Here is a 22,710-nt window from a genome sequence, read left to right as displayed (position 1 = left end):
TTACGAAGCCCATTGGCAGTATGAGGAGGGGTAGTCCCAGCTCTCCTGAGGTCAGCAAAGGCAGAGAAGGACAGAAGATGGTGGCAGCTGCTCTGCTCATGCCTGTGGCTCTTCCTGTTGTCCTGATGACTTTTGCCATCTCTGATCTTGCCAAGATGGGAAAAGGTTTCTCTTAATCACATTTTACAGATTTTTTATTAGATTTCAAAGGCACTGCCCCCAAGATCTTCACAGTCACATTCTCCTGGAAATTGAGAGCCAGACCCAGACAGACAAGTTTCCTTGACTTCAGGCAGAGTGGCTGTATCCAGGACACCCCTCAGAGGCCATTTGCATAAGCAGTCTATATCTGCAGCCAAGGCACCTGTGCCTTCTAGTCCTTTCTAGCTCCCTGTCTACCCAGGGCGGACTTCTCAGAGATTGGGGCCACTTCTTCTCCTCTCATTTTTTGGCTTTATCCCAGTGCTCTGAGTTTTCATTACCAATGCTTTTTTGACTCCCAAGGTCTATCCTACTATCCCAGATTCCCTAAGGAGAGACTGTAGATTCTCCTGGAAATCTTGTCTCCTCTCAGGTTTATTTACAAGAAAGAATAATGTTATAAAGTGAAAAACACCATTTCTGATTACGCAATCATAACTAAAAGAAATTCCTCCAAGCTGAAAAATTTCTGTTGTACTGAAGACTGTTAGAATAGAACACATTGAAAGGAGGAAGGGCAACGGGTAATATTTGCTTTCTCTCCATGTTGGAATAGAGTAATAGAACATGTTACAACAGCAATAAAATTCTCAAAAGATGATAGAAAGTCAAGAGCATTGAGGAACAAAATAGACACTTATCAGAATTCATTGAAACAATGCTTAGAGATGAAATAGACAGAATTACGAGCTTTGTTATACTCACAGGAAAAAAACTTGTCAAGAGCAAGGTCTCAAAAATGCAAAGCTGATTGTGTAACACAAGTGGTTTAATAAGGACAACAAGTGGGCTGTCCTGGGAGAACTCAGGCTGTTTGTAGGGACAGTGCTGAGATGAGCTCTTGAGTGGACATGTACAAAAGAGAGGAAGAGGAACAGAAGAGGGTGGTGCACACATTCAAGAGTCATTGCAGGGAAGCTAAATTCTAAGTATGATGAGGCATGTGCTTTGTTTTGCCTTTTTAAGGCAATAATGGATCTATCAAAGAATCAAAGAAGTATGTTTGGGGGCAGTAAAATGACCAAGGACTAGGCATGCTTGTATTATGAACTTGTGTGGTAAGGTCGATATGGTGGCTTGGTAAAATGTTATAAGTTGAATATGTATCCACAGAAAAGACAGGTGAAAGTCCTAATCTCAGAATACCGAAAAGACAGGTTAAAGTCCTAATCTCAGAATACAGAAAAGACAGGTTAAAGTCCTAATCTCAGAACTTCCTTGGAAGCAGAGTCATTATAATTGGAATTAGGTAAGATAAAGCTGTTCTGCAGAGGTGAGGAGAGACACAGGAAAGAGAATGCCATGTGAAGAGAGAGACACAGGGAATGAGGTGTCGCGTGGCCATGGAGGCAGAGATTAGCGTGATGCTGTGACAAGACAAGAAATGCCAGAGATTGAAAGCTACACCCGATGCTGGGAGGAGGCAAAGAAAGATTCTCCTCCGAGTCAGAGGGAGCACGGCCCTGCTGACACCCAACTGTGGACCTCTAGCCTGGAGAACTGTGAGTCAATACATCTTTGTTGTTTTAAGCCATCCAGTTTGTGGTACTTTGCTATTGCAGCCCTGGGGATCCTATAGAATAGGCAGCCCTGACATGATGCCCTCTCTTGCCTGCCTTTCCCCTTCTCCTAATCCTCACCGTCATGAGAGGGAGATGTTGATGAGCCAACTCCTGTTCATCTCATGCACATTCTCTGGTCCACAATTTCTTCTTGGAAGTCTTCAGGGCTTGCACCACATATAGGTGTCAGGATGTGGAGCCAGGGATGCTTTTACTCATTATTTTGTACAGCCTCTTCATATTGTTGGCTTAGGCAGACTTTTCCTCCCAGAAACAAAGGCAATAGGCTTGCCACTGAACTCTTTCTCCAGTTCATAGCCTAGGTTGTCTGAATCTTCTAGAAAGATTGCAGTTGAGGAAAAAGAACCAAAATCATCACATCTTTCTAACCATCACCAACTTCGATTTCCTTGGCTGCTGTAACACGCATTTGGTTAAGTCTTAAGTCAAATTTCAGCTCAACTCCAGGACGGCCCGAGAAATACCAGACTGGAATGTGTCTATCTTTTTTTTAGTTTCAGATTAATATGAGGGAACAAATGTTTAGGTTACATTGTTTTCAATTCCAAGGTAAAGTTCAAGTTCTAGTTGTACCCTTCGCCCAGGGGGTGTGCTGAACACCCTCACATTGTGCACATTAGGTGAGATCTCCCCAACAGCCCTCCCGCTTCCCCTCTCCCCTTTCTCTTCTCCCCCTTCCCTCTTGCTAGATTATACTTGTGTTTTTTCTTTCTTATGGGTGTGTAGTTGTTTACGTACTGGTTTCGTGTTAGTATTGAGTGAATGTGTCTATCTTTCTGCCATTAGGTTCCATGTCTTCAACTCATGAATATGGCCTTGTTCTCTTGTGAGCACCAGTCTAGGAAAAGGATGAGTGACAAAACCCCACTTCTCTTTAAGAGAGTTTTACATCTGGAAAAATGTAGGCACAACGCTGTCTGGCATTTACCAGGGACTTAAAAAAATCCTTGTGGAGAAACCAAAAAAAAAAAAAAAATTACAGCACATGAAAAGGGAAAATTTGATAGAGTAATATTTAATTTACTTGAATAGTCAAATAGAAAGCATACTGATGAATGGGGCCAAGTCTACTTAGAAGGTGGATTCTATTTCATGGTGTTGGGATCTGTGAAGTGTCCAGTCCTGGATACAGTTTATCTTAATAATTGTGATGAAAGGATAGAAAGCAGGTAAAACAAGTTTATAAACAGATTGCCACATGGGAGGATAACAAGTCATACCAAGAAAAAGAATTAGAAAAATATCTGGTTGGCTTATGCATCTGATTTTGGTTTGAGGAAATCTGACTTCCAGTCATCCTGGTGCCATTAACCTAGTAGTATCTGATAGTGGGGAACAGGCACTGCCACTTCATAAGGGAGGTGAGAGGAGCTAGAAAAGAGAGTCAACTACATTGCCATGTCCTAAGAAGGAAAGGGAAAGGGAAAGACTAGCTTTCAAGATGAAAAACAGGAAGATGAGCTTGTAAGAAGTTGTGTGTACATTTAACAGAACTATACACAAAATAAAGGAGGCTGGAGGGACTGTGACATTATTATTAACATTAGGGTCCAGACAGCCTTCACCAATCCATTTAGGGTGTCAATGATCATAATATCTATTTTACAAAGGAAAAAGTTAGTGCCTTAAAACCTCACTGTACTTCATAGTGTCTGCAGATCAGGAATCTGAGCATGGCTTAGCTGGGTTCTCTGGCTCCAAGTATCCCACAAGGCTGTGGTCATCTCAAGTCTCACTTCCATGTTACTCACATGGTTATTATTAATGGAATTCAGTTGCTCATGGGCTGTAGGACTGAGAGCCTCAGTTCCTTGCTGGCTGTTGGCCAGATACAGTTCTCTGCTCTATGGGTCTCTCCCCAGGGAAGCTCATACAGGGCAGTTGGCTTTCCTTGGAATAGGCAAGAACAAGAGAAGAGAACAAACAAGTCAGGAGCCAGAATCTTTTTGATATCCTCTCACTTTTGCCATATTCTGTTTGTGAGAAACAGTATCCAGGTCTAGCACACCCTGGAAAGGAGGGAATTGGCTACCAGGAGGTGGGATTATTTGGGGCGTCAGGGAAGCTGCCCACCACAGGGCATAACCAGGATTAGACTTTGTCAACAGCAGAAGTGTTTGACAGGTAAATGCATTCCTCTATCAAGGAGGATATACAGATGCTGCTGACCTAAGATTTTACAACTTTTTACATTAGTGTGAAAGAGATATGCATTCATAGAAACTGTATTTACAATTTTGATCTTTTCCTGCTTAGCGATGTGTGGTGTGATACTCTCTTGTGATGCTGGAGAGTGGACAGTGATCACAGTGGTAAACACCAGCACTCTGCAATGTTCTGTACTGCCACAGGATTTTTTCCAACAGTAGGGGAATATAAGTGTTCTGAGGACATTTAAGGTAGGGTAGGCTAAAGTATGATGTTTGATGGGCTTGATGTATTAAATGCATTTTTGATTTACAATATTTTCAGTTTTCACCAAAAAATGAAAAAGAAAAACTTGGCCAGTTTTTTCCCCCTCAATGGGTTTATCTGGATGTAACCCCACTATAAACTGAGGAGCATCTGCCATGTTTCTAACCTCACTTGCTCATGTTGAATGCTATGTTAAAAAAATTAGAAAAGGTCTTCAAAAATTGAAACCATGGTCTATGGAAAAAATATGATGGAGGTAACACGTTGGAACAGAAAAACCAAGAAGCTAAGAGAAACATGAGAAAACTATTACATGAGAGGACTCCAAAATGTGCATGGAAAATGGAAAAATAAAATAAAAATATAAAAATAAAATATCACAGATAAAAATAAAAATAGAAATTTCATTTCTCAACATAAGCTCCACCAAATTCAAGACACTTTTTAAACTGATGATACCAGCCGTTGGGTCTATCAGTGAAGAACTGTGGATTCTGGGAATTTAACCTTGTGTCCATGCAGTATTTTTTACATTATTAACTGAAGAAAAATAAGTGTTCTTTAAATACTCAATGAATTGAACTACTTGAAAATATTTTGGACCGTATTTAAGTCTGCCTCATTTCTCCAGCGAACTTCTGCTGCTCCTCAACTCTCACTGCCAGTCTTAGCGATTTTGTTCTTTTCTGGGATTCCCGGGGTAGGAACTGAGCGTGCCCCTCCCTTTTATAAAATGTATTCTTGTCGCTACTTGATTGGCTTTCGCTCTCAGACACTCCTTTATCATTGGCCAAGTCTCCAGTCCAACACTCAGTGAACCTAGCCCTCTATTGGTCCGCTGTACCAGACAACCAGCAGCTGGCCGTACTTAGATAGGAGGAGTTCCCCGGTGACGGCAAAGTCACGCCCCGCCCACATTCCAAAGCCGGGGCGGAGACTTTCGGCAGCCCTTGCCCTTGTGGGCGGGACATGGCGGAAAGTAAGACTTCTGATTTGGTCTGGAGGGTGAGGAGGGTATTCGATTGGTCACTTCCCTGGAGGGAGGGAGCCAGAGAGCTGAGCTGAAGAGCCCTAGGGAGTCTCAAAGTTTGCGTCTAGATCGGTAGTGTAAAGTGGGCTATTGCGAAGGAAGTTTCCTGGGATGAGAGCTGATCGCCTGCTTTCCTTTTGAATGCACATCCCGCTTTAATCCCTGAAGCCTTCGGTCCGAGGCCTGGACGGCCTGTGTACCCCGGCGATTCTCAAACCTCCCAGGACGCCGGACGGGCGCCCGCGGCCCTTCTCTCTCTCCAACAGAGGAGGAAAGGTTTTCCTTCCTAAGTGCACACACCACACACTCACGCACACACACGCACACGGACAGAGAGCAACCTCGCGGTCCCCTCCTGCCCTCCGCATCCTCGCCCCGCGCGGCTCGGCCACCATGGAGGTGCTGGAGAGCGGGGAGCAGAGCGTCCTGCAGTGGGACCGCAAGCTGAGCGAGCTGTCAGAGCCCGGGGACAGCGAGGCCCTCCTGTACCAGACGGTGAGCACTCCGCGGGGCGCGGGCAGGGGAGCGTCGGAGGAACAGCTGGACACCTGGGGTCTCGGGGATGGTATTTGGGAAAGGGTATGGCCAGGATCCAGACGACTGGGGCGAGGTGGAGTTTTTCTATCTGAGCGGTTGGGGGGGTGGGGCTGGCCCTTTTAAACTTTTCTTAAGAGCAATACCACTTTGAACTCCTTTAGCAATTTATACTTTTCCCCCCAGACTTTTTCATATCTGTACTATTTGCTATTGCTAACAGTACAGTAACGCAGAACAAGGGATATGTGTTTTGAGAATAATTTGCCTCCACCTTGTTTGCTATTAATTTTTGTGAGTAGTTATTAAAAGCTGGACAAGAATTAGGAGCGTTTCCTTTCCATATGTTTCATATTCTTCCTCCCTTCTCCCGCCTTTCTTATCTATATTTTACAAAGTCTGTATTGAGAAGCCTCCTTCGTATTAGTCAGAAAGCTGCTTTATTTGGCTTCCTAAACTGTACAGCCAAGAAATCTCCTTCCTCTCTTTTCAGAGGAAAGACCAGCAGAGGAGTATGGAAAATCTGAGGCAGTTGCATATTTCAGAAAGGCTCTGGGGAAGCTCACCAGTTAGCTCCTCCTTCACTCTTAAACTAAGCCTCGAGACCCCTTTGGGCATTAAGCTGTCACAGGGCTTGCATATTTCTTTTAAAGTTTTAAATTTCAGCTTTTCCGTGTTAAGTTTGCAAAATTTGTTGCTAACAGCCAGCACCGATAATTTGATTCCTCAAAATCTGTTTCTTTCTAGACGTTTATAATGAAGGGAGGGGCACTACGGCAAAAGAGAGGCTTGGCTCCTTCCCTTTCATGGTTCTTTTCCTGGGGTCAGTACTGGGATATCTGAAACTTTAGCAAAATGGCCTGCAGGCTCCACCTCTTTGGCCTTTAACTCTGGCTGACGTTATTTTGAGACAAGGGATGAGGACTTCCCTGCTGATTCCCAACCGAGCATTTGTGGTGGCTGAGAATGGCTTGTTTTAAAAATGTGCAAGGCTGAGAGGGAGTGGTAGTTCCGGCGGGGGCAAAATCCAGATGTTCAATGTGATGGTCTGGGTTTTGCTTACTGTGCCTGTCCAGAGGAGACCTTGTGGGCTGCTTTTGGATTGGGGGCCCAAATGTGCTTCCTATCCTCAGTAAAAAAGGCGGAGCATACTGGCCTTTAAATATTTTCTGATTGTTGGGTGCTGCAGATGTTTCTACTGACATGATCTGCATTTTAACCATCTGTAGCTCTTCTCTTTTGTTCTTAAACTTCTTTGATTTTGAAAATATCTTGTCCAGAAGCTGTAGTACTACAGCTGGTGGATGAATTATGCACAGGCATTTCACTGCCCTTCCTGGGCCCTGTGGCTTGCATTTGTGAGATCCCAGGCCAGGGTCCGAGATGCTACCTGTGACTGGCATTAACTCCAGGAAGAACAGCTTGGGCTGCCTCTAACTACCATCTGTATGCACAGTTTTAAGGGTAGAGATCTTACACTCGTTTTGATAGTGACAGTTCAGTTTTTCCATCACCGGATAATAAAGCAGTAATATGTGTTTTTCTTCTAATCCTCATTTTTAAAAAATGCTCGTGTCCTCTACTTACGTCTCTCTTCTGAACAGCTCACTCATATAAAATGCCACTAATCATTGCTACAAGTCAGTGCAACAAACTGCATATGGGCTACTGTTGAAAGAGGTATTGGGTGTAGTAGCACAGACCATTGGATTATATTCATATTCTTTCCAAACTAAGGGACGTTTGGTAGAGATGTAAACATAGATAACATTCCCACCTGTTTCTTGAACTCTGTTGGTTATCAGTGGCAAAAATGATTCTTATTGCCTTTTGTCTACAATGTGGGATGGCCTAATCTCCAGCCAACTCTCCATGTGGAAAAAGGATAGTCTGATGATACATTCTTTCAAAAATATACAGAAGAATTTCTGTAAGTTGACCACCCCAAGAAACTATAACAAACTAGTCAATATATTGAGGTGGCCAACATAAGGAACTAGGCCTACTATATTGATACATACATGTAGTACATGTCCCGTCTGTGAAAATTAGGCCAACTTAAGGAGGTAGTCACTATGGAGGTCCTACTGTATTAGTTTTTTTCAATGAATATTTATTAGATATCTTGTTTGTGTCACACACTATTCTAAGCAACAAAAATTCCTATACTCTAGAAGCTTACTTTTTTGGGGGTGTGTGTAGAAGATAATAAATGATGAACATAATAAAGAAGTAGGTGGTGCTGTATGTTAGACAATGTAAATGCTATGGAAAAAGTAAAAATAGAACCAGGGTGAGTGGATAGAGAATACAGGATAGAAAAGGGTAAAGGAAGGGATTTAATTGAGTGATCAGAATAAGCCTGTTCTAGATGATGGACCTGAACAAAGATTTGAAGGAGGTGGGAGTATTTGCTCAGCAGGATGAAAGGCCAGAGCAGAGGCTCCCAGGTGGGGAGTGTGTTTAGATTGAGCCTGTGGTAATATCATCTTCTGTTTCAGAAGGTGAATTTTCTCTTTCCTCCATTTGGGTGAGTTATTTTCCTTATAAATTCAGGTTATTTCTGAAACATGAGTACCTGTTTTTGGAATGACCCAGTAAAACTTTCAAGTTGAAAAGCGCCCACAGGGAGGGTGAGGCGTGGATGTAAGTTGGGACAGTGGTAGAAGATGTAGCTACTGACTGTGGAGTGTTCACCATCCGAGAGGGAGGGCACGCTGCTATGTGGTGCCACAGGGCCGCGCCCTTGATTTGATGTTCTGCTGTTACTGTCTTTTTGTTTTAATTTTTTTAATTGGCAGATAATAATTGTACATATACATGGAATACATAGTGATGTTTTGATATATGTAATGTATTGTGATCAGATCAGTGTAATCAGCACATTTATCTCTTTGTGTTGGGAATATTCAATATCCTCTCTTTAGCCATTTGAAACTACAGTAGAATTTCCATAGCTGACTGCCTCCCGACCTTGACCACCTCCTTAAGTGACCTAATTTTCACAGACTGGACACGCACCACATGCATGTATCAGTTCTTTATAGTGACTACCTCTGTAGGTTGACCAGTTTGTTACCTTGAGTGGTCAACTTGCAGAGGTTCTGCTGTGTATAATACCTTATTGTTACTGTAGTCATTATATAGGGGATAGAACACTAAAACTTATTCCTCCTCTCTGGCTGTAATTTTGTATCTTTTAATATATCTTTCCCTATCCCTCCCTTCCCCCTATCCACTGGAAATTCTTAATTTTTGAACAGGGGGCTCTTCTCATTTTGCATTGGGGCCCACAAATATATAGCTAGTCCTGCTGAAGACATCACATTTAGTACTTTACAAAACTTAGGCCTTTAACCCTCTTTTTTTTTGTAGAGACAGAGTCTCACTTTATGGCCCTAGGTAGAGTGCCCCGTGGCCTCACACAGCTCACAGCAACCTCCAACTCCTGGGCTTAAGCGATTCTCTTGCCTCAGCCTCCCCAGTAGCTGGGACTACAGGCGCCTGCCACAACGCCCAGCTATTTTTTGGTTGCAGTTCAGCCGGGGCCGGGTTTGAACCCGCCACCCTCAGTATATGGGGCCGGCGCCTTACTGACTGAGCCACAGGCGCCGCCCGCCTTTAACCCTCTTAATGAACCATATAAGAAATCTGATTTTATCATTCTCATTGTACATATAAGAGAACGGAGAAGTAATGAGCTCAAGCAACTTGGGTTAGGCCCCACAGCTAGTTAGTGAGAGAACCAGGATTCAAACCCAGGTCTGCCTGCCTCTAGGGTCTGAGTTCTTGCCCTTCAGGCCCTATGGATAATGAATTTTGAGTTAAAGAGAAGGAATTGAGGGAAAAGTGGAGAAGGGAATGACTGGGGGATAGAAACTGCTGAGCCTGAAAGCAGCTAATGTTTAACTGAGCCTGCCAGTGGCAGCCACCAAGCCTTCCTAGCATGATCGCTCTTGTTGCTCTAAATAGGGTTTAGTTACCACATGCATGATTGCTAATGCCCTGTTTTAGCAAACCTGTCACATACCTGATTTTAAAAATTCAGAATGTTCATGTTGCCCAAGGCTGTAATTATAATGTTTCTCAGGCGCCTTCTGTTAGCTATCAAGAGCAATGTTTTTCTCATTTGTTTAGCTATGAATACTTCTTGGTCCAGAAGGAAAAGGCTTAGAGAAGACAGGTTCAAAGTCTACAAAATAATGAAGCACATGGAAAGGGCCAATATGGCCTGGCTTCATAGATCCTGAATTACTAAAGCTCTGGGCTTCCTCTTGAAGCTTAAAAAAAATAGTTTCTATAAACATGATGAAATACCGTTTTAATTCAGTGAATAGTGCTTTTATGAAAGCTGTTGCTTCAGGATGACATAGAGGCTAAATATGGGTTCAGAAAAGATGACAGACTCTTAAAATGAGGAGAATGTCTCTCAGGGTTTGACATCACTGATATCTTGTCTCTTTCCACAAACCTGCCTGGATGTCTGATTCTGGGAAAATTACATTTCTGGGAATTCTCTGTGGGCTTTGCAATTTAGAAAAGCAAAATAATCTATATATATTATATATGTACACACTACGTCTTCTCAAGAAACGAACGACTGTTTTGGGGAAGGAGACTTGGAGTGGAGGTCAGGAAAAGAGGGGGAACTTATCTATATACCATACCCTTTGGGACAATTCAAATCTTTATTTGTTGGATGCATTAGAAGGTGAAGAATTACAAGTTGGAGGAACTGTGTAAAATTGAACTAGAGGCAGTTTCACCTGAGTGTCCATGGGGGACAGGGGAGTTCATTGCTATAGGAAAGCTCAACACAACTCAAGTCAGTGGAGGCCTCAGAATAAGAGAGGCAGCAATACTGTTGGAAAAAGGCTCTAAGAGTGGAAGTGAATGATGGGTTTGTGTACAATAAACCTTGTGATCTTGGTAACTTTCTTTGATCTCATTTTAGCTATCTGAGAAAATAAAGCTTTTACCATTTTTTTTTTTTTTTTTTGAGACAGAGTCTTATTATGTCACCCTGGGTAGAGTGCCATGGCATCACAGCTTACAGCAACCTCAAACTCTTGAACTTAAGCGATTCTCTTGCCTTAGTCTAACAGTAGCTGGGACTACAGGTGCCTGCCACAATGCCTGGCTAATTTTTGTTGTTGTCATTGTTGTTTTGCAGGCCCAGGCCTGGTTCAAACCTGCCAGTACTGGTGCATGTGGCTGGCACCCTAACCACTGACTACAGGCGCCGAGCCAGCTTTTACCAATTTTTTTTGCAATGAGTATGTGCTTTTAAAAAGTCTGTAATAGCAACCACTAAGTCTTTGCAAAGATAACAGAAGTTCTGCTTGTTTTAAGTGCAAAGTTTGTATAAAGCCAGTTACAAAATTGTTAGGCTGTGCTACTAAAATTTGTATCTGGTTGATTCTGATTGCAGACAGTGGTAGGTAGGGAGTTAAGGGGGTATTCAACCTGCCTGGTGCCCAGATGGAAAGGCCATCTGGCCTCCACATCTCTCACTAATCACTGAGAAGGGGCTGGCTGATCTCACAGGCTGAGTAGTTTTCCACATCCTCCTGGCTGTCCCTGAGACTGATGTGGTTCCAATGGGATATTGAAACTTTTGGTTTGATGTTCCATCTCGGAGTCAATTCCCATGGTTGGTCCCTGGCCAGGTTCTGAATGAGGACCTGGGTCCTCACTGGCTGAGAATGTCATTACTTATGTTCACCTGACCTCCACAAGCTGGATACATGTAATGCGACCTAGCAGGAGATAAAGTTGGGAAGTATAATCCGTCTTTAAAGCTCTCAACAGCCCTTTGTATACTTTCTCCCCTTTCTTGTTCCCTCCCTTCTGAAGCCCCGAGTACTACCATAGTGAGGGTCTCTTTCCAGCTTCTCTTCTTCAAATTTTGTTCTCAGGAAAGATCTTAGAAGTATAGACTAAAAATTTAAATAGTAGTAAGGCTTAAGGTGTAACCCCTAAATGGGCATTTATTTTTAACAATAATAACTTCAGGTCAAAAGGATGACTCTCTAAATGGAGAACATAAAGCAACAGTGAGGGAGTAGGGGAGGGATATTTGGGGACTAGGAAGGGACCGCTCACCTTCTTCTACTAGTCCACGCACCTGCCTTGTGTATAGGTCAGTCTTGCTCATGTGTGGCTAATTTGTCCGTGATGTAGAGGATTTCCATTGGCTTGGCAAAAATCTTCTTTGACTCATTATTTGTCTCTGAAATTGTTCTCATGGTGTTAACATGGGTTGTGTGAAGATAGATGGGGCATATCTTGAAAAGTGAGAGGGTTTTGTGTTTTCCCTTCTTGAATGAACCCAGAGTTATAGTGATTTCTGGAAGCAGGAATTGTGATGTGATGTCGCTTTTGCAGGAGAAATGAGGCATTGCATCTAGATCAATAATTGAATGACTTACAATGCTTGCAGCTGCAAGTAACTGAATACTAATTCAGATTGACTTATGCAAGAAGTAAATTATTCTTTCATGTCATAAGAGGCTTAGCAATATAGCTCCTTGCTTGGCTGTGACAGCAGCTCCTCAGTGTACCCCTGCACCTTGGCTCCCCGCGTCCAGGTGAAGTTATCGTTCTCAGGTTGGAGGATGACGGATGTATGAGGTGCAGGCATAGCATTCAAAATGACAGTATCCAGAGGAGGAGAGGCTCTTTCTTGCTCATATCCCTTTTTTAGAATGGAAGAAACTTTTCTTACTAGCCTGCCAGCTGATTTCATTTAGAGCTTTGTTGGTAAGTATTGGGTCACAAGACCATTCCTAAAGCAATGTCTGGAAAGGGGAGTGGGATTTATATTATTGGCTTAGGCAGGCGTCCTCAAACTTTTTAAACAGGGGACCAATTCACTGTCCCTCAGACCGTTGGAGGGCTGGACTATAGTTTAAAAAAAAAAAACTATGAACAAATTCCTATGCACACTGCACATATCTTATTTTGAAGTAAAAAAAACAAAATGGGAATAAATACAATCACATCGCCTCATGTGGCCCGTGGGCTGCAGTTTGAGGACCCCTGGCTTAGAGTAATCATTTGGGGATGGGTGAGATACTGGAGCCACAACCTGCATGAGCTTTGTAATGATTGTTAGTAAAATAGTCTGAGTTAACTGTTCTTTCTTTAGCCAAAAGGTGGTGTTTGTTTTCTCACAAACGTGGGCTGGCTGGTAACTGGAAATGTCTTAAAATCCACAATAATTTGTCCTGGGGACAAAAGACCAGACCCAAGTACTGTGCTGCTTGCAAAATTCTAAGAACATTATTTAGCTGTGCTAAAAGTGCCCAATGAAAGAAGACTAGAGGTAGGGACAGACTCTCTGAAATGCATGCAAAGGCTAGTCATGGGGCGGAGGTCAGCAGGAAGGTAGGCTGTGTCTTAACTTGGTAACTAGGACACATAGAATTACCTATATTATCTGGACTGTCTGCATCAGGGTCACATACTGGAGCTGGAGGGAGCTAGCTGAGCCTGTATTCACACTCGCCATGCAAGACAAGAATGACTTGTTCTGTCTGAGGTCCATAGCGGGCAGAAAGCCGAATGCCATTTTTCAAAGAAGCTATTTTTCTTGTTGTATATAGCTATTTAAATATTGATGAGGCCACTTGACTGCCTGCCTCAGCCTGGCATGGCTCTAACCTGTTTGCGGGCTCTCTTGGGACAAATGGCCTCAGGCCTTGGCTGGGCATTTGGTAGGGTGAGTCCTATGCAGACCATCTGAGTTGTGCAGAAGAATGACCTTATGAATGGAGAAGCAGTGTCCATGTTTCCTTTCCATATTCCCTGCCCACACGGAGTCAGAACTGAAAGGAAATGATGAAACACCATCTTTGGATCAACCTTGAGCCTATTTCCCCTTCTCCCTGCTCACTCAATGCTTTCAGGCTCTTTCAAATGAAGTTCTACATGACCTTGATTTTTCCTTGAATTAATTCTATGGGTTATTCATGAGGCACTTGGCAGGTATTGGCCTATTTTATCTATGGAGAATCAGAGAAACTTGCTTAGCTAGAATGCAAGCTTCCTGAGGACAGGAAACATGGCTTTGACCCATAATGCTTAGTCAAGTTCAGGATGCTCAGCAAAACATATTAATCGCTTGATGCATGATGAGAGGAGTGAGGCAGCCCTGGAGAATGAATGGGTAAGCTGGGTGGCTTTGTCTTCTTTTGTGAAAATATTTTTACAACTCTGGATTCTTGTAAATGCATCCATAAATGTGAAAATTTAGTATAATAGCAACTTGGGTAATTTGATGTCTTGTTTTGTTTAGAGAATAAGATGAGGCAGGGTGGTTGAATAACAGTTCTGGTTTCCCTCTTTCTTCGTTTCTTCCCTTCCCTTCCCTTCCCTCCTCTGTCACCTTAAGTAGAATGTAGTGGCATCATTGTAACTCACTGCAACCTCCAATTCCTGGGCTCAAGTGATCCTCTTCCTGCATCAGCCTCCTGAGTAACTGGGACTATAGGCAACCATAATGCCCTGCTAATTTTTCTATTTTTAGTAGAGATGGGATCCTTTGCTCTTTCTCAGGCTGGTTTTGAACTCTTGAGTTCTAGTAATTCTCCCACCTTAGCCTTGCAGAGTGCTAGGATTATAGGCATGAGCCACTGCACCCAGCCTTACAGTGCCAATTTCTAATGGAAATGGAGTTGAAGACTTTGTTTTGGCAAGAATGGGCTTTTGAGCCAGACAGATTTGATGTTGAGGGCCATTGGTTCCCTGGTGACCTCTGGCTTATTACTTCACCTATTTAGATCTCAATTTCTTTGCAAGTCACTGCCTGGCCCATATAGATATACTTTCCACTCTGTCCCCTGAGTCAAATGACTTCTCTTTGAGGACAAGGTCTTCTGACCTTGGGAGTCTGACATCCCTCTGGAAGCAGAAGGGGCCTGTAATGATGCTTTCTCCGGCATCTTTATTTCCTCTCCTCCCCTGCTTCTGCCTTCTTCTATAAACACATGTCTCTGCTGTAAACATGTTTGTCAGATGCCCCTTTTTGCTGATTTCTTTTCTCTTGTTTACTGCTAGCCTTTCTCAAACAAGTGAACAACAGCGATGGCCTTCATTTCCTCTCTCTCTGCTCCTGTGCCCTCTGTGCCCTGGTTTCCATAGCTGATCTTAGGCCCTCCAACCTCTTCCTAAATGCTAAGTCCAGTAGTCTTTTCCCTGCTTTCACCTGCTGGGCCTTGTAATATTTCACCATACTGACCACAGGGTTATCTCGTAACTCATCCTTGCTTTGGCTTCCATGACACTCTGGTGGGCTTAGTTTTTTCCCTCTTTGCTGGCTTCAATGCCACATGTTAAATGTGAGCATTTGGTACATGGCCTTCTTTTTGCTCTGTGTGCTCCCCTGGGTTCCACTTTCAACTTTAGTACAGCTGGTTCTCAGATCTTTAGATCTGTTATTTGTCTATTGATGGAAAGCAGGGGATCTTTGGAGTATGACTCAAGATAGTTCTGGGTCCACTTTAGCACCAGAACAGCCCTGGTTGGGTAACCCTTGAATCTTTGTGAAGTGTTTCTCTGACAAAGAAGAGCTGGAGACACTTTGATCCCTCTTATCAGTGTACCCATTTATCTCAGGGAATGTTCAGTGACTCAGCTCTCTTACAATGTAAACCCATGCGGAGCTCACGGATCATTCCTGGTACACAGCTACTTCTAAAGTCAACATCACCCAGTAGATGTTGTTTTGCCTAGACTTTTACTTGGGGAACCTTCTATGTTGTTCTGCAGGGCTATGTCTAATTTTTTCAGGTGTGTGGAAGGTTAATGCAAAAGTCAGACATAACTTCTTAGATCATGTACCATCTGTCCCTGCAGTGTGTATGGCTGCCATTGGGCTCAGTTGCAATGGCCACATGCTGAATCGCCTGCCTTTGACTTGCTCTATTCTGTTGTGGTTTATTTTGTTAAATTTTACTGACATGACTGAAGAGCTTTGAATTTTCTTTTTTTTTTAAGAGTTGAGATGAGTTACTGTGAACCACCTAAATCTCTATGACTGCCTCTTGTTAGGATTATGAAATGAGCTCTTGCAAGAGAAGTTTTCTTTGGAGGATAAAGTCTTTTGATGTGTGACCTTATTTGGGACTATTTACTTCCCATCTTTAGTCTCACTTTGTCCAGCTGTCAAATTCTGCATTTGTGACACATGGTTCTCTAGCCCCGTTGATATTATACATATTGTGCTCCTACCATAGAAAGTTTCCTATCTTTAAAAAATAGGCTACTTTAAATAACAACAACAAAAACAGACTGTTGATTGCATAGTTCATCTGGTAGTTTTGTATTTTATAGTCTCTGTTTTCTGACTTAAAACCTTACTTAAGGAAGACCCAGACAAAATAAAGAATGGAAAAACAGTGAGGCACAGAGGTAGGAAACATTTTTTTGACATCAGAAAAGAAAAAAACAAAAAAGACTCTTCAGACTTCTTGGCAAATAAGAGGAGTCTGGGGGAAAAAAATTCACAGTTTCCTAGTTGTCTGAGTGGAAAACCCTGGTTTTTAATGTTTCATATCTTGGAAATGTCTGAATAGTTTTTGCTTAAAGGGAAATTCCTTTTGGCTGAGAAAGAGCTAGCAGGATTCCAACTGATAGGGTGATGTTTTTACAAGACTTGGAGGAAATGGGATTTGTGATAAAAATGCTTTCTCATTGGCTAGTTGTATTAAATACAAATTTAAATCCAAATTTACTCATTATATTGTTTTTAAAGGTTCAGCCATTAACTCCTTCCTTCCTTTTGCTTCCTATTTGCATATCCTGAGGAAACATCTCTCACAGCTGGTCCTTCCTATAATTGGAGAAACTTAATGAAATGCTTTTTTAAGCATGTGCATATTCTAAGCAGGGAATATACATGCTTGGCTCTTCCAGTAGAGTGGGAAGAAGATATGTAAACAAGTCATGCATACATGCTTTATGTTTTGCAGTAGAGCCATGTTCAAAGTATTTCTGTAGCAAAGAAGATAGAATGACAAATCTGAAGAAGTTGAAGAGTTGGGGGACGTTTCACAGAGTAGGTGATATTTGCTGTGGTTGCTGAAGTATAAATAGGAGTTTTCCAGGTACTGGGAACAGCAGCTATAGAGTAGGAATGTGTAAAATTCATGGTTGGTTTTGGGAATCCTGAGTAGTATTTTTTTTGGTTTTTGGCCGGGGCTGGGTTTGAACCCGCCACCTCTGGCATATGGGACCAGTGCCCTACTCCTTGAGCCACAGGCGCTGCCCTGAGTAGTATTTTGTAGTTTGAAAGTAGAGTGTACTGTGGGGAGTGCCAGGAGACAGGACAAGATCACAAATTATGTGCATGCTTCATGTCTGTAGGCAGAAGGGTGGGAGGACTTCTAGCAAGTTATCAATGTGAATCTCATAGGCACCTTCAATGTGACCCACCTGGTGGCTGGTGAGATGGGCCAGAATGAACCAGACCAGGGAGACCAACGTGGGGTCATCACAACACCGCCAGTGTGGCTGTCTTCGAAGGCCAGGTTGGACAAGCTGCGTATTCTGCTTCCAAAGGGGGCATAGTAGGCATGATACTGCCTATTGCTCAGGATCTGACTCCCATAGGCATTCAGGTGACGACCATTGCTCCAGGCCTATTTGGCGCCCCCATGCTGACCACCCTCCCAGAGAAGGTGTGCAACTTCTTGTCCAGCCAAGTACCCTTCCCCAGCCGACTAGGAAACCCTGCTGAGTATGCTCACCTTGTACAGATCATCATCGAGAACTCTTTCCTCAATGAGAGGTCATCTTGTTAGATGGGGCCGTCCACATGCAGCCTTGAAGGGAAAAGGCAGAGAAAACATGCTCTTTGCCCTTCCTTCTTCTGGGGGTACTACTCTCCAGCTCAGGAGGAAGCCGAGTAGCTATTTTGTAACTATCCATCAATCACTCTTTGTGCCTAATAAAGTCTCTGTTTCTCCAAAAAAAAAAAACAAGAGAGAGAGAGAACAGGAACAGAAATGACTTTTAGAAAGGAAAGTCTAGTGGGTATGAAAGGATGAATTTGAGGGAAGAATTGATGGTGGCAAGCTGATTTGCTGGCTGGCTATTTCACCATAGGAGCGTGAACCTGAGGGAGGAGCAAACAAATGTAAGAAAACATTAGAAGCTGGATTTGGAGGCTTAGTGATTATGGGGCATGAGAGAGGCACATGGGAGACTTGCTATTTTCTGACTTGGTAGGCTGGGTTGATGGTGTTGCCATTGGCCTAGAATGAGAATATTTGGAGGGGAATGAGTTTAGTGGGGAAGATAATGAGTTCAATTTTAGATACAGTAATTTCAATGTATTTGTGGAACACTCATAGGAGTGATGCCTGAATAGCATTTGGAAACTTTCCTCTGGAATTCTGGAGAGGGGTCTGGATTAGAGATGTAGATTCGAGTGTTAGGATTCTGAAGGAGGATTTGGATTAGAGATGTAGACTGAGTGTTAGGATTCTGGAAAAGGGTCTGGATTAGAGATGTAGATTTGAGTGTTAGGATTCTGAAGGAGGATTTGGACTAGAGATGTAGACTGAGTGTTAGGATTCTGGAAAAGGGTCTGGACTAGAGATGTAGATTGAGTGTTAGGATTCTGGTAGGGGATTAAAGAAGTGAGTAGTCCATCTAAGATAGTCCAGAAAGGTCCAGGTGAATGGGAGGAGTGTGAGGAAGAACTGAGTGTGGAGCCCTTGGGGCACTGGAAGGGCTGGCCAGGGAGAGGACCCTGCAGATGGAACTTGGAAAGAATTGGCAAAAAAAGTAGAGAAAAGCCATGAACATTCCATGACAGGATCCAAGAAGGGGAGAGTAGCTACAGAGTGGTCAAGATAAATAAGGGCTGAGTGTGTTCTTCAGGTGACCGCGAAGTACTCCTAGGACTTAGAGGTGTGTTAGCTCAGGGCGGTGCCCGTGTCTCTGCAGCCACAGGTCTTCACTGCAGTCAGGACCTGAGTGCATGGTATGTGGCATTCTGCTGAGGAGGGTGAGAGTAAGGAGGCCTGGTTTCCAGGCCAGAGCCAAGTGAAGAGGGGCTGAGAGCAAACAGACAAGCTGTGTAATGTTCACAGCACTATCTATCTGTGTCTCTTATAAAAAGATTGATGTCAGTCCTCAGAATTGGCCTTGGAGACTGTCATTGGTGCTAAAGAATTTTATGAGCGTCCTTTCTTCATTCTTCTCTGTAGACTGAACCCATCTATTCCCGCATGTCCTGCCTGTCATGGAGTTTGTGCGTCTCTTTTGTGCCCATGCCATTTCTGCTCTTGGGTATGCAGGAAGATGGCTCCTGGAATCATTATTCCTGGGAAAGAGTATTGGGATTTTCCAAATGACTCTAAGGTTTGAGCCTTTTTATTTCTGAGAAAGTAGCAGGTGAATCCAGTGGTTGTCAAAAATGAGTTTGATCCCAGAGGCACCAATAATACTCAAGTGGTGGAAACATAGGAAAAAGTCCTTAATTGGCTCCATTTTTGTATGAAATAGTAATAGAGGCAGGTGAGGATAAATGGCTTCATAATAAGAATATGAGACTGTAGAAGAAACAGGAAAACAAATGATCATAGCCTCAGAGAAAATGTGCAGCTACAAGTGATGCCTGTTTTTCAGGACCTACAAAGGGGCTGTGGCAGACGCATGCCTGCTCCCCTCCTGCGGCCCTCCTGCTGCTGTTGATGGACTTGCTGTCTACTACTCCATGTCCTGAGCAACTGGGATGCCAGGAGGAAGCTGTTCAGCTGGACGAAGTTGGGGACATGAGGACTAAAGACAGGAGGGTGCACAGGGAGGGGGTGGGGGAGTCTTGCAGCCCAGAGCAGAGCGGGATCTTTCCAGATAGACATGGAGTTTAGGACATTCCCCAGTTCAGCTATGCAGTGATTTAAGTGGGTTTCTCTGGCCTGACTGCAAAACAGATGGCTTTTTATTATGTCATTTCAATAAGAAAATATCTTGTGAGTTTGAAATACCTATTGTTAGAAGCTTAAGAAAATAGAGTTATTTTTTAGAGCAGATTTAGGTTCACCTAAAAACTGAGCAGAAAATACAGAGAGTGCTTGCGCCCACTTGCACCGCCAGGGCCCAGTCTGCTCCACCATCAACATCCTGCTTCTGCAGACATTTTGGCATATGCAGTCATAAGCTGGGGTTACCACTGGCAGCTTTTGATTTTAACTTGGTTTTTAAAAAAATAAGTGGCAGATAAGTTTCTTTTTGTAGTTCAGTAAGAAGCCAGATGGGCCCAAAAGAGCCTTCAATGTGTGTGTATTCTGTTTTTGTTTTGTCTTAATAGAAATTTATTCAAACAACCCGGTGTAGACCTATAGATTTCAGGAGAATACATTAAGAGGTTAAAATATGGTGTGATATTCCCCCCTCCCCCCACTTTCCATGTACAAATGACTTAGGCACTAGATGCTATCCTTTCGAAAGGATAGGATCTAGCAAGGAAATCCTAGGTTTTATAGCCAAAGGACTTGATGGTGATCTTTGTAGTTATGACTTTTAACTTCCTACCCTGAAATGATATTCATTTCTGAGGCACTGCCCAGAGTTGTTTTTCTAGTTCTGCTTTGCTTTTGTGAGTTTTCTTCCCAGGTTCCCCCAAAACCCAAGACTCACATCTGGGAGCCCTGGCAGTCCCGGGGTAGTGTGCTGAGGGGGCCCAAGTCCAAACCCAGCTGGAGCACACCTGGCTCCTCATGCTCAGGCCGTCACACTCTCATCAAGGCACCCATGACCCCAGTCTTAACAGACATATTTTCTTGCACCATGTGAAAAGCAGACAGAAAAGTAGCTGCTAGGAAACCATTTGGTTTTTCAGCTGTGTTTACAAGTTGAGGAACATAAAGTGCATCGAAACCCAGTGTTACCTTTTGATTTAAATACAAACTCATAGGAGGACACTGAAATTATGAGTGGCTCAGCAAAGGCGTGGGGTGGTGGAGAGGATTGAGCAGGAGGAGGTTTTAGCTTCGTATTCCTAACCTTCCTGTTTCTATCCTGGGATTCTAAAGGTCCTGCTGACTGCTCAGACACTGGGGAAGAGGTGGGTGGAGCAGGGATTCTGGAGCCAGTGCAGCCCCACAGCCCTTATCATCACTGACAAATGATTAATCTGGTGGACCCGAGCTCTGTTAACAGCGCTGGTGGAAAACAATGGTATCTGCGTGGTGCATTGATGTGACCGATGAGGCTGAGCACAGTGGGTGGATTCATCCCAGTGCTGCTGCTCCAGCTTCTGCTGCCACCTGTGCCCCCTCTTCCCAGTCGCTCAGAGCCGGGGCGCTCCATGACACACTTCACGAGAAATGCCGATAATTATGCTGGTCTCTAGCAACAACATGTAAGCACCAAGAAAGCAGCGACTTTACCTGCTTTATCCACTGCTGTGTTCTCAGCTCTTCGAGCAGTGCCCAGCACTTTGCATTGAAATGTTTGGTACATGAACAGATGAAGGAATGAGTGACTCTGGGCTTGTGATCTGGTTTTGGCTCTTTTTAACTCAAGCTATTTCATAAGGCCATGATGGAGCATGTTGGAATGGCATAAGGCATCCAGCCCTGTGTCCAGGCCCTTCCATTTCTCCACTTGAGGAATTTCAGAGGGGTAAAGGAGGAAAAGCCCTTGCCGAATTCTGAAATTATGGAAATGAATAGTCAATAGAATAAGGCCTCTTTTTCTTGTGGCCTAATTGTGAAAAGCCATTTACAGGAGAAGCACCTAAAATTTTCTTTGGTTCCTGTCTGAAACCTCTTCAGTGCGACAGCTGGCATTGATTTGCATGACTGAATTCACACTTCGATTTTTCAGGGACCAAAAATTCTGGAACTGAAATTCTTTCTATGTTTTAGGGGGTAGGTGGGCAGCAGGTGTGAGCATTCTTCATGTTACAAGAGGGAAGACAAGGATGGGATGACCCATTCTGTGCCTCTGCTATGCCGTGAAACACCCTCTGTCATTGAACACTGGGATCGTTTACCCTGCTTTTTCTAATATAAAAATTTTGTGGGGACTGATTGTGGTACATTTTGGAATCCACTGACATGAGGAGAGTGGGGAAGGGACAATAGGAAAGGCATTGAGCCACTTTGGTGGGGCTGCTGCCCACGGTGTCAGGGATAAGCTGAATGTCACCTCCTCTGTCTAGAACTGCCCATCCCCTGGGGCTTCCCAAAGAGCATCTTTGGAGTGCTAGTGATGAGCTGCAGCAAAGGTGTTTAAGCCACATGCTCTCCCTGTGACCATGGGCTGAATTGGACGTTGCAAAGTACTTGATGTATGTAGAGTTCAGAGAGAAAACCTCCCCTGAGTCCTGCTCCCTTGGGAAGCGGGGTTCTAAATTGGTCTTTTGTACCTTCCTTTTGTCTGGACCAACCAGCATATTAATAGAAGTGTCATGGGGATTCTGGCACGTGCACGGACCTCATTCCATAATGTTTTATTACTTTAACAATTTCAGTAGGGTTTTGGGAAAGAGCTGTTAGGAAACTGTCCCCCAGTCTCCATCTCTTTTGGAAGTTATACATTTTTATTTTAAGCGAAAAAAAAATCATTGCTGATAATGGGGTTAAATGTGACATCACAGAGAAATTCCCCAGCTATGGAGGCTAATAAGTTTTAATGAGTTACCTGATGGTTCTTCGTATAGGGCTATATTACTGTCAAATGTTTGCAATTTGGAATACTTTAAAAGATCCTTGGTCTTTTATGAAATGCAGACGCCTTTCAAGGAGAAGTTTGTTCTTTGGTATTTGCCAACTGAAAGAAAAACATCCTGGTAGGTAATTTTTTTTTTTCTCATTGCCCAGTTGAGCCAAGTTTGCTTTTAGAAAAACAAAAAGTAACAACAACAACAACAAAGAACAAGAACCAAAGTGTCAGAAACACAAGCATCTATGTTAAAAAATGCATAATTTA

The 22,710-nt window shown here is 43.3% G+C and overlaps 1 protein-coding gene and 1 pseudogene across 1 annotated transcript in view; both read left to right on the top strand.

The window, feature by feature from the left end:
• Nucleotides 1-5,265: 5,265 nt before the first annotated feature.
• CREB3L2 (cAMP responsive element binding protein 3 like 2) overlaps nucleotides 5,266-22,710 on the top strand; it is a 132,696-nt gene continuing 115,251 nt past the window's right edge. Inside the window, exon 1 of the mRNA XM_053608617.1 lies at nucleotides 5,266-5,724. Within this exon, the coding sequence (XP_053464592.1) occupies nucleotides 5,623-5,724 (102 nt within the window). The 5' untranslated portion in view covers nucleotides 5,266-5,622. The remainder of the gene's footprint in view (nucleotides 5,725-22,710) is intronic.
• LOC128560238 (3-hydroxyacyl-CoA dehydrogenase type-2-like) lies at nucleotides 13,892-17,686 on the top strand (annotated as a pseudogene).

The sequence above is a fragment of the Nycticebus coucang genome, chromosome 11 (assembly GCF_027406575.1).
Source record: "Nycticebus coucang isolate mNycCou1 chromosome 11, mNycCou1.pri, whole genome shotgun sequence".
Classification (NCBI taxonomy): Eukaryota; Metazoa; Chordata; class Mammalia; order Primates; family Lorisidae; genus Nycticebus; species Nycticebus coucang.
Note: the sequence above shows the minus strand (reverse complement) of the source record. Positions and strands in the feature narration are given on the sequence as shown.